At 47.3% G+C, this 17,772-nt stretch overlaps 1 protein-coding gene across 1 annotated transcript in view; it reads left to right on the top strand.

The window, feature by feature from the left end:
* The window catches only part of LOC144109740 (serine/threonine-protein kinase PLK1-like), a 29,343-nt gene extending 12,759 nt beyond the window's left edge, over positions 1-16,584 (top strand). Inside the window, exon 6 of the mRNA XM_077642534.1 lies at positions 16,400-16,584. Coding sequence (XP_077498660.1) covers positions 16,400-16,584 — 185 coding nt within the window. The remainder of the gene's footprint in view (positions 1-16,399) is intronic.
* Positions 16,585-17,772: the final 1,188 nt, after the last annotated feature.

Below are 17,772 nucleotides of genomic sequence, written 5' to 3'. Positions count from 1 at the left end.
AGTCCTTGGCGACTTCCTTCTGATGAATTAAGATAATGTTTGCATTCTTCCAAGCTTCTGGTGCAGTCGAGGGCATAAGGCATTGCGTATACAGGGTGGCTAGTTTTTCTAGCACGATGTCCCCTCCATCCTTCAACAGATCTGCTGTTACCTGATCCTCCCCAGCTGCTTTTTTCCCCTTTTCATTGCTTCTAAGGCTTTCTTTACTTCATCTTTCGTTACTGGCGGGATGACGCATTCCTGTGCACTGCTGTCTTTCTCATTAACGCTCTGATTACATTGGCTACTGTACAGGTCTGTGTAGAACTCTTTGGCTACGTTAACTATCTTATCCATATTGCTAATGACATTGCCCTGCTTGTCTCTTAATGCATACATCTGGTTTTTATACCTATGCCTAGTTTCCTCTTCACTGTTTTTAGGCTTCCTTCGTTCTTTAAAGCATGCTCGATTCTCTCCATATTAAACTTCCTTATGTCGGCTACCTTGCGCTTATTTATTAACTTTGATAGCTCCGTTAGTTCTATTCTATCGGTAGGGTTAGATGCCCTCATGTTTTGGCGCTTCTTAATCAGATCTTTCGTCACCTGAGATAGCTTCCCGGTATCTTTTCGAACTGTCCTACCGCTTACTTCTACTGCGCACACCGTAATTATTGATGTCAGATTATCGTGCATTGAATGAACATCAAGATCATCTTCCTCAGTTAAATCCGGATATCTGTTTTGCAGCGCTATCCTAAACTCCTGTGCTTTCCCTCTTACGGCTAACTCGTTAATGGTCTTCTTCTTCACTAGTTTCTTTCGTTCCCTCTTCAAGTCTAAGCTAATTCTAGACCTTACCATTCTGTGGTCGCTACAACGCACCTTTCCGTGGACGGCCACATCCTGAATGATGCCAGGTTTAGCGCATAGTATGAAGTCGATTTCATTTTTAATCTCACCATTGGGAAACTTCCAGGTCCACTTCCTGTTTTCTCGTTTGTGGAAGAAGGTATTCATGATCCGTAAATTATTTCTATCGCGAATTCGACTAATAACTCTCCCCTGCTATTTCTAGAGCCTATCCCATAGTCACTTACCGCGTGGTCGTCAGCCTGCTTCTTGCCCACCTTCGCATTGAAGTCGCCCATCAGTACAGTGTACTGCGATTTTACTTTATTCATTGCCGATTCTACGTCCTCATAGAAACTTTCAACGGTCTGGTCATCATGGCTGGATGTGGGTGCGTAGGCCTGCACCACTTTCAGCTTGTACCTCGTATTCAGCCTAATTACTATAGCTGCTACCCTCTCATTAATACTGTAGAGCTCCTCTACGTTGCAAGCTATATCCTTATTAATGAGGAATCCCACACCTAGTTCTCGTCTATCCTCTAACCCGCGATAGCACAGTATGTGTCTGTCCTTTAGTACTGTATACGCCTCACCTGTCCTCCTAACCTCGCTAAGCCCTATCACATCCCAATTAATTCCCGCTAGTTCCTCAAACAGCACTGCTAGGCTAGCCTCACGTGCACGTGACACTATGTAAAAGCGCAACTTTGCGCACCGATCATTATTTACTCTCGTGGAAGCAAATTCAAGAGAACAGGAAATTTAGCGTCGAAAGAAGACGAAACGAAACATTGTGTCTTCCTACAGATCAATGCCAGAATGACAAATTTCTCTTTTCGGGCGTAAGAACTGCTCCGGCCCGTACCAACCCCGAGCAAAGCAGCCCGTTGTCTGTTGCCTTGTCCGTTCCCAGCTGGCCTAGCGCGAGCGCTCCGTCTCTCGGCACTGCCTGCTCATAGTCGTCTTCCATGCAGCACGAAATGTGCTTTCGCACTGTTTCGAATGTATCATTCATTACCTGTAGATTTTAGTTCGCTTTAGCAGAAACGAGGTTGGTCGCGATAAAACACTGTAGATATGAAAATTTCTAACAGGATAAGTGAGTTTGTTGCAGGCTGATGCAACAACTTTTATTCACTGAACAAAATTCTATGGCTTTGGCTCGCAAGAACAAAATCTTCGACATCAACTTCGTGTAGTTCTCCTATTTCCGTGATAGAATTCACGTTGGGAAAAACTGCTGTGGATATTACAGGCACACAAAATGATCAATGCCAGCAAGGAGATAACGCATACCTGTAACCGTGGAAATCGAAAAAGCGAAATGGGTCCTGTGTGCATGGCAACACGAAAAAAATAGTTTCTGCATGGGGCAACATTCAGTGTGTATTTCAACTGAACGTGAGTGCAGCCGGCCTGTATACACTCGTTACGGTTTGTGATAAGCGCAGCGCCTTACTCGTATCCTGCGATGCGGGCTTTGCAGAGTTATCAGCATGGATTACTGTTAGAGGCCGATTTTAAAGGGCTTCGAATGGGGCCAGCTGAGCTGCATATCAGAAAGATTTCCGTCAATCAACTGCAACTAGTTATACATCGATGTAGATTTCCGGCATGAGTACAACTTCTTTAGCACTTTACACAGTGGAAAGCAACTCTCATCGTTCAGAAACATCAGCTCATGGATTGCGTGGAAGAATGTTCTGCAAGGGCATTCATTCCTGAGATTTTTAATTTTTTTTTCGTGCTAGCACCTATTATTTAAGTTCACATTTTCGAGGTTTTATTCTTTGACTACGAATAGGAAAGTGCGTGTCTCAAAAGGTTCGCGACCTCTTCTCTTCAGAAGTGCTAATCACCCAGACTAATTTAAAGCATTGATCCATCCCCGCAGATTCTTAACGTGTTTCGCCCTCTCCTTCCAGGGCTGCTTCCTCCACACCTGCCTGCCTCATACGAAGGCACTCAGCACCGCCCAGGACTCAACCGACCGGAGACGCGGGTCGGAGAAATACGAAGGTTACGCTGAAGTGGCCTGTGTTTACGATTCAAAACGCCCACATGGAAACGGCTGCGCTTATTCAGAGCTTGGGCAGCGACCAAGTTTTGCTTTTCTCCTTTTGTTACTGGTGTTGTATCAATTGTTTTTTTTTTTTCACAGTACAAGGTTTAGGAAGCTTTTATTTTCATTCAAGCGCTAAAGCATCTTTTTTCTTTTGGAAATGCACTGTTAATTCTTTGTCATTCGAGCACATGTATACAGATGATATTTTTGAGAATGCCTCTGTCGCTACTGCCAAGGCTGCGAGTGGGCTCCAATGCTGGATTCCAGTTAATTATTTCTGATGTGTGCTACAGCTGTAATGCGATTTTAACTTTCGTATCATGAACTTCTCAATAAATATTTGTACTCAGTTTCGCGTGTCCCTTTGCCCTTCCTGCAGCTGTTGGACGAATACTCTTTATCGTCTCCCTAGAGTAAAAAAGAAGAAACGATGGTAGGAGGTAGCCCTTTAAAACCATACAAACTGCGGAATTTCGATGTGAAATATTGTTGTCCCATGCGGCCACTTAGTGGAGGTTATCAGATGGTAGCGCCAATTATAACCAGTGCAGCCAGGTTCTTGTGGTACCCTATGAATTTTGTTTAACTTGTTTTAAGTTGTTTTAATCCAGGACGTCCTTTTACTAGGCCCTATAGCTGGTGGGCACGCACAATTTGTGCACTCAGTCCCAAGCTAGATCGAGGGAAGTGTAAAACGCAATAACGCGGCGTCAACGAGAGCTACATGGTGAGTTCAGAGTTAAAAATAAGAAACTGTGAGACCATGGTGAACATAGGTAAATATATACGCAAAGACTCAGTGCGCGAAAAATTATTAGGCGATTAGTAAAAATATCAACAATATAGAGTAATTTAATATGTATAGAGACATTTCTATTTTGCCTGGAAGTTTTCAGATGACATCTGGTGCGCCGTTTTTGGGCGCAGAGTCCAGATACAGCACTGTGCGCCCGGATCACTTGGAAATGTAAGCGGAACAAAAAAACGAACACGTTTTCGCAGTGTTATTGGTCCCAGATAGTATGGCGGCAGCTATGACAATCATGCAAATTATGGGCACATTGTGTAGACAGTCAATTCCACTCTTCTTTCGCCTCCAGTAATGAACTTTGGCTGCTGAATGATGGAAGTCCTACGATCTTACGTGCCTCCACGTACAGCAGCTGTCTTGACTTGGCTTTCGTCTCACGAAGCCTAGTCAGACGTGCAAGGTGGTTTGCGGTCATAGAGACGCACGGAAGCGACCATATCCCCACCTACATCAAGATCAGAGGATTGACCGCTTCCAAAACACAGGATACGATCCAAAGAGTGGACTGGCCTAAATTTCAGTCTATTATGGAAGAACACTGAGACGCCAATTCATCTTTCGACTTGGAAGAGGAAATCAAGAGCGTGGTGCAAGACACTATGTGTACTCTAAAATGCTCCTCGAAACTTAATGATTTTGATGTGGAACTAGAACGACTACGAGGAATCCGACGACGTGCTGAACTAAGGTACCGACGTACGAAAACGATGGACGATCTACGGACCACCAGGCGCACGCAAAAGAAGATACAGCGCCGGTTAGACAAGCTCGAATCGCAACGTTGGGCTGCCTTCTGTGAGTCGCTAGATCCACGCAAGCCTTTATCGCAACTATGGAGAACGGTGCGCGGGCTGCGGACACTTCCCGTAGAGCGATTCCCATTCAAGGCGCTTGCCCTCTCTCAAAAGAGATCGGAGATTGACGTGGCAGAGGATTTCTGCGCCAGATTATCCGGCCAACTCACAGCTACCAACATTCCATCGCCTTCGAGCAGCTACCCGCCACCATGTGATTTCCGGTTGGATCTACCATTCTCGATCCACGAACTTAAGGCAGCATTAGTTTTGTGTAGCCGCACATCAGCGCCAGGACCTGGCGGAATTTCCTACCGAGCTCTGTGTCACCTGGGGGAGCGAGCGAGAGGAGTTCTTCTTGAGGTGTACAATGAATCTTGGAGAAATGGCACGCAACCAACAACCTGGAAGACAAGTCGCCTTGTTCCACTGCTGAAGCCTGGCAAGTCGCCGTTGGAGCTCTCATCATATGGCCCGATCGCTTTGGCGAGCTGTGTGGGCAAAGTAATGGACAGGATGGTCCTAGGACGCCTGGAGTGGTACTTGGAGAACCACAACACCTACCCAGATGCCATGGCGGGCTTCCAACGCGGTCGATCATCAATCGATAACGTCGTCGACCTGGTGACCTACATTCAACATGAGAAATGCCGTAAGCGTCTCTGCGCATCCTTATTCCTCGACGTTAAAGGGGCGTATGACAACGTTACGCATGAAGCCATCCTCTCTGCTCTCGCAGAGGTAGGAGTGGGTGGCCGGATGTTTCAATGGATACGGAGCTATCTATCCATGCAATCCTTCTTTGTAAGCACCGAGGAAGGCCATACTTCTCTTCACTATAGCTACCGCGGCGTCCTCCAGGGCGGTGTACTTAGCCCCGTGTTATTTAATCTAACACTAATTGCTCTCCTTGAGCACGTGCCAACCACAGTCAGGCTCTCAATGTACGCGAATGACATCTGCATATGGACATCTGCAGTAACACGCCTACAGTTGCGAGCGAGAATTCAGAGAGCCGCCACACAAACTGTTATCTACCTCCGTAATCGAGGCCTCGAAATTTCCTTCGAGAAATGCGCACTAGTGCCATTTACGCGCAAACCCATGGCAAACTACAGTGTAATGATAAATGGCCAAATAATACGACGGGTCCGATTGTACAAGTTTCTAGGTGTCATAATCGACAGGTACTTGTCATGGAGCCCACACATATCATACGTGAAAAAACGGTTGACAGGCATCTGCCACCTGTTCAAGTTTTTCGCTGGCAAGACCTGGGGAATGTCGCCTAGTGCCATGTTACAACTGTACAGGGTGCTTTTTCTAGGATTTCTGCGATACAGCTTGCCAGCAATAAACAACACAGGCAAAACGAATCTACGCACAATACAGTCTTCAGGGTCAAGTGCTCCGGATCTGTCTAGGCCTGCCTCAGAGTGCTTCGACAGTGGCTACGATAGCAATCGCTAGAGACCACCTTGTCAAGACCCACATTGAAATTGAAGTACTCAGGACACATATAAGGCATCTAGCCAGGAATCCTCGTCATCATTTAGCCTCTCTACCAGCGGACAGGCCACACACATCTTTCAGCCAAACGATAACTGCATATGACGAATCATTGCCAGCTTGTTTCACTCCGGCTGCGAGACCTTCGATCCCTCCATGGTGCCTCGCTCAGCCAAAAATCAACCTCGCAATACCTGGTATCTCGAAAAAAGCTGATCTGTCACCACCAGCCCTTAGACAGCTCACGCTACTACATTTTTACGAGAACTACCGTGACTCAACGCATATTTACACTGATGGATCTGTCCTTCCAAGCAGCTCCGCGGCGGCAATCGTCATTCCAGCGAAAGCTACAACAATTAAATTTAAGACGACCCACGCGACAACATCGACGGCAGAAGAGCTCGCACCGCTCTTAACTGCCCTTCATCACATTGGTGATGAACCGCCACACAAATGGACAATATTCTGCGATTCGAAGGCGGCACTGCATACTGTCACCTCTATGACGCGGACCGCACGAACAACTAATCTTCTATATTACAGAGACGTTACACCATATAAGTGATGCCGGCCATGAAATAACGTTCCAGTGGCTTCCAAGTCACTGCGGGATTATCGGCAATAAACGGGCGGATCACGCTGCCCGCTCAGCCCATACTGAGGAGCGCCACGTCCCAATTCCTCTTTCTAGAACTGACGCGGCACGGAAGCTCCGCCTACTTGCTCGGCAGTGCACCGAGTCGCAATGGAAAGAGCCACATTAAGAAATACGGGACTGTACTCACTTGATCCAACATTAAGTCTTCGAGCGCCATCACAGCTTCGCCGTAGAGACGCCACGCTTTTATATCGACTTGGGTTTGGTGTTGCCTTTAATAAAGCCTATGCCTTCCGCATAGGGATGACCGACACCCCTACCTGTGACCACTGCGGCCATGAAGAATCAATTGGCCATATATTGTGCTCCTGCCCGCAGTACAGTCCACAGAGGGCATGCCTTAGCCACGAACTTGACCAACTGGACGACCAACCGCTATCCGAAAAAAGAATTCTATAACATCGAAAGGATCTACCGTCGCAGAAGAAGGCCGTGCAAGCGCTTTTGCGCTTCTTACAATCTACCGGCCTGTGTGAAAGACTAACTGGATCGCCTTGTGTGTGTGTGTCTCCATGTGTGCACGTTCCTTTTTTTTGCGTTTTCCTCTCTGTCATCTTTCTAACCCCTATCCCCCATCCCCAGTGTAGGGTAGCAAACCGGAGACTCACATCTGGTTAACCTCCCTGTGTTTCCTTTTCATTCTCTCTCTCTATCCCACTCTTCTGTCTTCTGGCCTTGCAATTTATGCTTCGATAAGTTTTCTCGTGTTATATTCCAGGCAGGCAGTAGCAGATGAAAGGTGATAGCCCCCTCTTTCCATGGTCGGGTATAGTCCCATCTCTGCATTGTCGAACGGTTCCCTGCATTGTTACGCTAAACAGATCATGAGAATCTGACGACTGCATTGGCCGAACGCAGGTTCTTTGACGATGAGAGAACTTTGTGCTTGAGTTGTATCTGACTATAGTCATATAAAAATCAAGAATTAAGCGGCAAGTTTCCCTTAAAGGAGTCCCTCCAACCACTCTGGTCGACCAATTTACCCCTTTGACCTACTTTTTTTTTTCTCCCGCTTTCCGGATTCATTTGCATCTGCCAGCCTAAAATCCCAGTGGGTGGCATATCAATGGGGAATAACCACGGCTTAATCGCTTCATCAGACAATGGAAAGAGGTGCTCGTTATGACATACATGAGGAAAGGAAATATCCTCTGAGACCAAGCTGCACTATAGTCGTGAGTATAGTCGGATACAACTAAATAACGCTACAGCTTTTCCCTATCAAAGTACCCCTTTCCAGCCAATAATTAAGGGGTCGGCCGATTGTCGTGACTTTGCTAGCCTGACAATTCAGGCAGCGGTGCCGCAATAGAGACAGGAGTCTATCCCTGACCACAGAGGAAAGGGAGCATCCCCTTTTATCTACCACGCCCTGCTTAGTCACACTATCATGTTCATAAAAATCGGCCGACGCTATTTATAGGGTGGAACGGGGTCCTTTGACGGGCAAAAACAACTGCGTTCTTAAGCTGCATCCGACTATAAACAATGAACAGATTCAGGGCGTTCATCCAAACGCAGCTGCTGTGAGAAACGTAACGGCTGTCATCAAGTAATGTCTCGAGTAAAAAAACTAGCTCACGTGGGGGTTCACCGGAGTGCCGGAATGACGTGGCGTGGCCCCGCGGGTGATAGAAAGGCTGATAACGAGAGTGATGGGCCGTTCCCATTCTTCAGTATTATAGGGGCTTCAGCGGACTGTCAGGCCACAGCAAAATTTAAGGCAAAAGCCTTTAGTGGTTCATACTCGCGGTGACCGTCCGTCCGGTCACGTGACCTCGCAGTGTCCATCCGTTACGTCCTAGGTCATGTGACCCTGTCACGTGTCAAATAACCTTCTCACGTGATCACTACCTGCCAACTGGACTTTGAGCAAACTGCCCACTGTGGCGGTTGGTGTGATCCGCCGCCAAGCAACACTGCGCTTGCGCGGCGTGACGTCACCACTCAAATTCAAATCAGTGCAATGAGTCTCAAATAGCCTCCACCTTCCCGCAGTTAAAAGATATTTTAATGCCTGCTACGAATTTTTTTTCTATGTCACCGTCAGTATTTCCTTTTTTTTGTTTTTGATACTGCTTTGCTCCATTAGGCGATGGGTGAAGATGGGGATAGTTGTTTGTTTTCTGCATGCATGGCAGTTATTTTCGGGAGCAGCCTTAGCCACTCTGCCGAACGATGAGTATGGAGGAATAAGGAATAATTGCCTGAAATAATCGATCGGTTGTTGCCTAAGCGATAGAACAAGTCCATAAAAGCGGTGATATCTTACGCCATATTCGTGACGGACGATAAGAGGTGTTATAAATTAGATTCGAGCACTCCCGATCTCCCCAGAAGGAAAAAAGAGATGCCGCGCGTCAGCTTCGCTGCAAGAGTGGAAATCGTGTTGTTAGTCAGGGAAGGCAGGTCACGGAGAAGCATTGCTGCCGATGTAGGGTGCGCAGTAGGGACCATAACCCGCATTGTGCGTGTTTTTCTAGAAGAGAGGATTGACGACGCTGACCTTAGCTGACGTCCGAGATCTCTCAATGAAGAGGAAGATCGCCTTCTGCAGTCCCCATACTGCCGCTGCCGAGATAGAAGAGGAAATGGGAATCCAGGCAGTGTCTTTGTGAGCGATTAAGAAACGCCTTCGGTCAGCAGGAATATACCTCCCCTATAGTCGCATCATTTGCTGGAGGCTACTTCTCACCGCGCAACACAAATGACTCCGTCTCGACATTGCCACAAACTACCTCGGTTTGTCTGCAGAAGATTGGAGGGCAGGCGTATTATCGGATGAATCGAATTTCTCCATGAAATGGGGACAGGAGCGGCCCGTCCGTAGGCAGTTGGTGCTCGGTCAGTGCACGACAAGAAAATTTGGAATTTTTATTTCGACCGCCTTTTATTGCGAAGCAATACTACTTTAGGTCGCACTTCAGCCCGTTCCGTGGCGAGGCGGTGGTAGGCACCATTGACCTTTAGCGTGACCTCGCTGCGTGACGTCACACCATGTGACCTAGAGTGACGTCACACCAGCTGTGTAAAAACGGGGCCCCATCTCACGCCGCCGCGAGGCGAGGCGGTAGCCACCAACGGCACGGCCGGTCTCGAGATGAGCGCGCGCTCTAGAGCGAAAGCGCGCGTCAAGACCGGCCTTGCCAACGGCGGCCAAACTCCCGCTCCTCTCATCAGGGGCGCTACGGTCGGTGTGACGTCGCACCAGCTGTGTAAAAACGGGACCCCATCTCACGCCGTCGCGAGGCGAGGCGGTAGCCACCAACAGCGGCCTAACTCCCGCTCCTCTCACCAGGGGCGCTACGGTCAGAGTAACGTCACACCAGCTGTATAAAACAGCTCCGCTGCTCTCGCCAAGGCAGTCATACAGCCAGATGTTACGATTGTGCCTACGAACAAGGCAGCTCGGCAGAATGCAAAGAGGAAGCATCAGCGAGCTACGGAGACGGAAGAACGAGAAGAACGACTTTCTAAGCGGCGTGCCCAGTATGCAGCTCGGCGACAACGTGCAACCTCCTCTGTGGAAACCGCAGAATCAAAGGAAGAAATTATGAGTTTGCCCGACAGTGAGTCTAGCATAACACTAGCATAACCCAAGACTACCACCAGCCATACTACCAGCTGATCGGAGAATAACACACTATTTCTTCGCAATCACCAGGCTTAACCAAGCTAAGCCACGGCCGTTTTTTTTATCTGCAGTCACTGCAAGGCGAGAAATTCATCCGGTCAGTGACTATGGCCAACGTTCCTTTTCAAATAAAATTCATCATATGCTCCAGTTATTGTTATACTCCTTTGCTAAGACCTCATCTGGGTGCGTTTATGTCTAGCAGTCTAATCTTCCACACTTAGATTTACAAATGAGTATGCTGGATGGAGTGGAAATTGCACTATTTTACTGGAATCTAACAATAAAAAGATTTCGGAAATAGAAGCTCAGCTTTATTCAGGGCAGATTGGGTAGTCGTATTTATTTTTCGCAGGTGTGAGCCGCATTTCTCGAAGCGGGGGCCTTGTGGCACCGTGTCCGCCTCGCATTTGGGAGGTGCTGCGTTGGATCCCCTTTGCCGCCGTGTATCTACCGGTTTTCTAATGTGTACAAGATTTCCTCCGGCCTGGTGCTCGGCTCTTCTCGATGAAATACTTGTGAAAGGGCCTTCGGCCAAACAGTTGTGCTGAGGGATGAGAGATTCGTTCCGCCGTCAAGCAACGCTAAATATACCTCATGCGGTAAAAGCCCACTTGTGGCCCTTTCTTGCTTTGGCCTTTTCAATAGAGCGAACGTCACGCCATTAACGTGTGGGGTTGAACTGCGCACCAAGTGCTCCGGTTAGTGATCAGGATCAAGGGTACGCTGACTTCCGTTTCATGCGAAGTTATTACTCAAGAAGAGTGCTGTAAGGAGCTATAGTTGGAACGTCATTATAAGAACAATAAATAACTGCGGAAAAAGAACGGGATAAGATGAAGGAAGCACACGGGACGAGAGTGCCGACTAACAACTGGTTTATTCCACCAACACCTTCTTCCTGCAACAACAAAGCGCATGCACACCAACACACAAAAAGCAAAAAGCGTAATGATCCCGTCAGCCCGAGAAACTCAAACTCCTTGCAATACATGTGGATGGATGCCCCACTAACACATTTTTCAGGCCCTTGTCTCGCGATTTCCAAGGATTTGGCAATTTCGCGTTATTTCTTTTCCGTAGAGCGTCCGTTATCCTTAGTCCTGCCGAAAAGCGGAGTGCATTCTTGGTCATGATGCTTGCAGGTCTTACAATGCTTAGGCAGATGCTGGCCCCGTGATTCAAGTAAGGGATGCGAATCATGGAGTAATGTAAAGTTCATTCTACGGCCAGTTTGCCCGACTTACACTTTACCGCAGGTCAGCAGAATCCGATAGATTATATTCGATCTACAGTGCACAAGCTTGTTCCTGTGGTTAGGGTTCAAAGCGACCTTCTCTCTTTCGTTCTAGTTGGTCCGTTCCCTAATCGGTGCTTCATACCTCAGCAGGACAGAAGTCCTATCCTTACATGCGGGTATAACAACGTTTAAAATGACGTCATGCCATGCCAAGAGAGTGCCTTAAAACAAACGACATTTCTAACACAATCGATATAAAAGACCAGCTCCGCAGAAAGGATTCAGGGAGCGTGGAGAGGATAGCGTGCGTGGCCAGGAAGGGCTGTGCGTCCAGCTGGTACAGGTGACTTGGTATGACTAAAGCCCCTAGATAAACTTTTCTAGGGACTTTAGGTATGACTGGCTGCGTTGACCTGAAAACTCAGATAAGGGATTAGTAATCATGGCGGAACGAAATACCGAAAGACAAAAGCCGAAAATAGACCTCCAACACTGCCTCAGTGGTGGACTTAAGAGCGTTAGTTACGGAAGCTTCAATTCTTTACATCTGTGTGCTCTGGAAATGTGGACAAGACCAAATCCTTATTTATGTGTGGGACATCTTTCCAGGTACCCCTTGCTGACGCCCGCTAAAATTTCAGTGTTGCTATATCTGAGGTTTTATTTATTTATTTATTACAGAGAGCTGCAGCACCCGAAGGCATTAATGCAGGGTGGGAAACACAATAACTTCTGCTCGTTTGGCCGAAAGTACCACAGAATAACAAAAATAAAATGACACAGCTTATAATGAATGAGGAAATGGATGCACTGAAGAAGGACAACCGCACTCCAGAAATGCAATGACGCTAACAAAATGAAAGACGCGCGCAAGTGAACTGCACGTCAGTTACACATTAGATAAGAATGCGCCGAAATGATCATCCGTGCAACACTCAGTGACGCCGGCTGGCACCCGGTTCCAAGCATTGGTCATCCGTGGAAAGAGCAAGGTGTTGTAAATATCTTTCCTACATTTAATCCCTGGGATATTCCACTGATGATCAAGTCTAGAGAAAAAGTGAGGCTGAAGCAGGTACCAGTCTTTGTCAACCCTCAGCTTTCCAAAATAGATGCGATGCATGATTTGCAACCTCAAATGTTTCCTACGGTTGGCTAAAGATCCAAAACCAAGGTGGATTTTAAGACTTGACACTAGTTGACAAGCTGTAATTATTGGGCACAAATAACGCAGCATTATTCTGGACGCGCTCGGTCAAGTGAGATAAGTAAGCAAACGGGGGTCCCATGCATGGCAGGCATATTCAAGAATTGGTGGTATGTAAGTGAAATACAGGAGTTGTTTGACATTAGGCTGTCCTTTATGGGAACCGCGCGCCATTTTCGCCCACAAATACAAAAACCCTGTGAGCTTATTGGGGCGGTTGTCGGTGAGCTGGCAGTATGACCGCGGAGGAAGTGTTGGATATACTGTTTTCGAGCTCCGTTTGCAACCAGTTGGTCAATGAGTTCACTGAGTGTACTCATTGAACTCATCGACCAAGGGTGGCAAACAAATTAAATACAAATTCTCATAAATGATGGGATCGACTGAATGTACTTATTGAACTCATCGACGAACGGATGGCAAACAAATTTAATATATATTCTCATCAATGAAGGGATCGATGCGCTCACCAACGCGCGTAAATGATCCCGTCAATGATTAATGCTTTGCCCAGACGAAGTCAAGTCCTCTTGTCGGAACATTCGTAAACACCCTTAAGTTTTCCCTTCCGTTCTCCACTTTCGCAATACATATACAAGATGCAACGTAGATGGTAAAAACATGATCAGTTCAATGGCAAAAAGCAGAATGTAGAACATTATAAAGCTGTAAAATGCAGATCAATAACGAATAGTTCTATCATAACTCTACAGACAGTCCCCTACTCTTTCAAGCCAGATCAGGGTGTCTTAGAACGCGAATATACAAAAAGAAAACTAGCCGACAAGAAGACACCTGAGCAATGCGTAGTAAATCATTACAAAAGGTTGAATTCCTTACCCAAGAATGCGGCGGTATCTCCCGGATTCTCTGGGGCTGTCTAGACGCAGCATTATATATTAGGCTGCGGACTCGTCAAGCCGCCAAGTGGCAGCTTTTTTTTTCCGTAGCCCCTCCGTCTGTGGCACCTGATGGAAAATAAAGATTTGATTTGATTTGAACGCGGTCACTCTCCGTGAGGCTCCAGCGTTTAGAGACAACAATCGTCAGGTGAACGGATCAGCGCTACAAGTTAGCAAAATGGGATTGGAAGATTGGCGGCTCAAAAGCTTGGGAGACGACATCAGCTTGGAACAGCAGGATTAGGAATTGCACTTTGAAGAAAATTGCGAATTTGCAGACCTACGTCATTAAAAAAACAGCAAAAAGTGCCTAGAATGGTGGCCATGCTACCACCCCGTTTCAAATGGGGCACTGCTATTTCTTCCAGAAATCCAAACTGGGCAAGAGGACGGAGGTTCACACATGGATCGTCGCTATATATTCTGGTCCCTCTGACATTTTTTTTATGAACACAATTTCATGGGCTAAAGTCATGATGTACTGGCCACTCTTCAACACAGAAGAAAAGCAAAAGCTCCAGTTAATTGCTTACGATACGTTAAGATGTTCGAGGTGGCCTCAGCCATTACATTCTTCCCCAACGTTTTCCGCAGGACAGACCGCGTGTTCCGACTAAGAGCTGAAGCAGCCCAAGCCATATCAGTGATGAGTACTTAGTGGGCCACCACTGTAAGACACATTAGCCGTGTGTGTGTGTGTGTGAAGCGTTACAACATTCCACTAAGGACACGCGAGTAGTGCAGCCCCTACTGAACTTGAGCGTTAGAGCCATGCGAGAGCGGACTTCGATCACCGCCGTCGCCGCCGGACGATGCTGGCGTCCCAGTGTCCGAACTCTCCGCCATCCCTTGTGATTTCTCCTTCACATTTAGCTTCTCTATTTGCAATAACCTCCTCACAGGGTTATAGTATATTAAGGTACCGTTACTATTCGTGGATTCGTCAGAAACTTAATGTTGTCATTCCTTCTTTCCTGATAGAATCATTTTGGCATCGTATCTCAACTGTTTTACGTCTTCATTGAGACATTTCACAAGATTCTCACTTTGTTGCCTGCAATTGTTCGACTTCCATGAATAAGTTACCGCTACCAATGGACTTTACCCGGAAACTGCTCCCGATACCCACATACGTCAATTCCAGGTTTATTTTATTTTTCGCCAATTTGTTTTGCGATATATCAACTAAGCACTTGGCACGGTGGAACGCAACTCTGTTTGTTCAGAAGCTTCAGCTCATAGACTGCGTGGAAGACAGTTCTACAAGAGTACACATTCCCAATACTTTTAAATTTTTTTTTTTGCTAGCACCTGTTCCTTACGTTCACCTTTCGACGTTTTCTCCTTTGACTACGATCAGAAACTTGCGGGTCCCATCAGGTCCTCGACATCTTTTTTCGAGAAGTGCTAATCAGCTCACCTAGTTTATGGCACTGATCCATCTCCACAGCTCCTGAATGCTTTTCGCTCTCTCCTTTCAGGGCTCCTTTTTCCACACCTGCCTGCATCCCGTCTCGCCCAGGAGCCTCACATGGATGCACTCGACACCACCCAGAACTCAACCGACCGGAGACACGCGCCTGAGAAAAACGAACGTTAAGCAGAATCGGACTGCGTCTCCGAATTGAAAAGGCCCACACGGGAAAGGCTGCACTTACTTAGTGCTTGAACATCTCTAGATTTTTGTTTTTCTGCTTTTGTTACTAGTATTGCAAGCGTTGTTTTTTTTTTGCACAATACAAGGTTTAGGATGCTTTTATTTTCACTCAGTGACAAAGCATATTTTTTCCTGTTGACGTGCACTCTTAGCCCTTTGTCATTGCAGCACATGTAAAGGTCATATTTTTAACAATGCCTGTGTCGTTAACGACATAGTCATTGGCAGTAATTACAGCCTTGGCAGTAATTACTGCCAAGGCTGCAATTGGGTTCCAAATGCGGATTGCAGTGAATCACTTCTCAATTGTGCGACGGCTGTAATGCGATTTTAATTTTTATACGTTGAACCTTTGAATAAATATTCAATTATACTCTGTTAGGTGTATCCATTGACACTTACTGCAGCTGTTGGAAGAACAATCTTTGTCGTCTCACAGAGAAAAAAAATTATGGCAGGAGGCAGAGCTTTTCTACCCCACCAAACGCGGAATCTCGATTCGCGAAACTTTCCTATCTCACGGGGCCACTTCGTGGAGCTTACCAGATGGTATACCGCCAATTATGGGCTGGACTGCCAGGTTCCGGTGGTGTCCTATAACTTTGTGTGTAATTTCTTTTTGGTTATTTTTATTCCATCAGGCCCCTTTACTAGGCCTACAGCTGGTGGCCATGCTCAATCTATGGACTAAGTGCCAATCTACATCGAATGAAGAAGCGTAAAACGCAATCACACTGCAGCAAGAAGATGACATGATGGGAGTTGAGTTACAAATGAGAAACAGTGAGGCCATGGTGGAAAGGGGTAAATATATGCTCGCAGCAAATACTCAATGCGCAAAAATTATAAGACGAGTAGTGCTACGTCGGAATGACTTCACGCCCGATTACGGCGTGACTCACGCTTAGGGCAATTGTTATCGCCGCTGTCCTCCTCACACTCCTTCTGTAATCGTTTCACACAACGTATATATTAACACGCTTCAAAGCAATAAACGTTGTCTTGGCCCAGCCACCGCTGTGTATGGTGCGGATTCTTCAGTGAGAATGGGATGACAACGGGCCGCCCTCTTAGTACGCCGCAGCCTTCGCCACCGTGGGAGGATATGCCAGCCCGCCGCAGTTTGACGAGACGAGCGACAAGTGGCCAGCTTACCAAGTTCGACTGGAGGCTTTCTTTGAAGGCAATGGCATCACGGACGACAAGAAGAAGCGGGCCCTGTTGGTTGCAGCGCTGACGACCCACACCGTGGATTTACTTAGTGGTTGATGCGCGCCAGACAAGGTGAACGAACTTTCTTACACCCAAGTGGTAGCATTGTTGCAGCAGCACTTTTCGCCGACGGCCCTCTCCCAACTGCCGGAAATTGCGTGACGCGCCATTCGCTATATAAAAACGTGTAGCGTGTGCTTACCTTCGTGTGATTACCTTAAATCAGCTTTCGCCCATGTTTCTAGGTTTAGCCGCGTTGAACCAGAGCAAACTTTTTGTACCGAAAAGCTCCACTTCTCGATTGCAAAGCTGAAGGTCAAATGACGCATGGATTTGAGTTCTGGCTCGCCGCACGTGTGGCTGAGACGTCATAACACGTGACTGGTACCATTCATTCCACCGCTGCGCTGACCGCTGTTCAGACCGCTTGCTCTCACAAGTGGCGCCACGTGACTAACCACGTAATTCGCTCTTGCTGATTAAACGCCAGAGCTCACTGCCTAGACGCCTCCCCCCCCCCCAACCACATGTGTGAGAGCCCGTAAGGCCAGCACTTTCATTTATAATCTTCCTTCAGTCGCATCAACAACAGACACCGCAGAAGGCGGGGTGGCTTCCTGGCCCTACGGGAATAGGATATATAGGAGCGCTCACCAATCTGGCGAGGGCTCCTTGTCACCGGGTGTATCTCTTGCTAAACCGTCGTCGTCGTTTTGGAATACGCGGTTGTTGCGACGAGCGTATTGTCTTTTAAATTTTCTTCTATCTCTTTCAACTCTATTACTGTCTGCACGAGGCAGCAATTATGGCTCAGCTTGAGCCACTGGGCAGTCCCGTTTACTTTCCTTTCCATTCTTCCAGAAGTGGCAACAGCTAGACACCGCGGCGGGGATGGGTTGTGGTGGTGGTTACAAGTTAGCTGCCAGAAAATTAAAGGGATTAGTTGGGGCTCGGGCGAGTCCAGGGTGACCCCCGTCGGGGGCGACCTGTTGAGCTCGCGTGATGAGGGCCAACTGCGTTGTTTTTCTCGAACTGGCAAGATCTTGTCCCATTCCTCTGCCGAGGGAGCTGGCAAGAGTGTCGTCGCGGTTAGTTTGCTAGCTCATTCACGTATTATATGGTGTTGCGGGGCTTGCGTCCCGTCACCATTATGCAGGCATGCAGGGTGGTATTCACCGTTTGTCATTAAATAATCGGTATGGGCTAAGAATGTCCTTTGTTTGCAGGCGTCTGAGTGATGTGGCT

Source organism: Amblyomma americanum, chromosome 11, assembly GCF_052857255.1.
Source record: "Amblyomma americanum isolate KBUSLIRL-KWMA chromosome 11, ASM5285725v1, whole genome shotgun sequence".
Classification (NCBI taxonomy): domain Eukaryota; kingdom Metazoa; phylum Arthropoda; class Arachnida; order Ixodida; family Ixodidae; genus Amblyomma; species Amblyomma americanum.
This window is presented reverse-complemented; position numbering and strand designations above follow the sequence as displayed.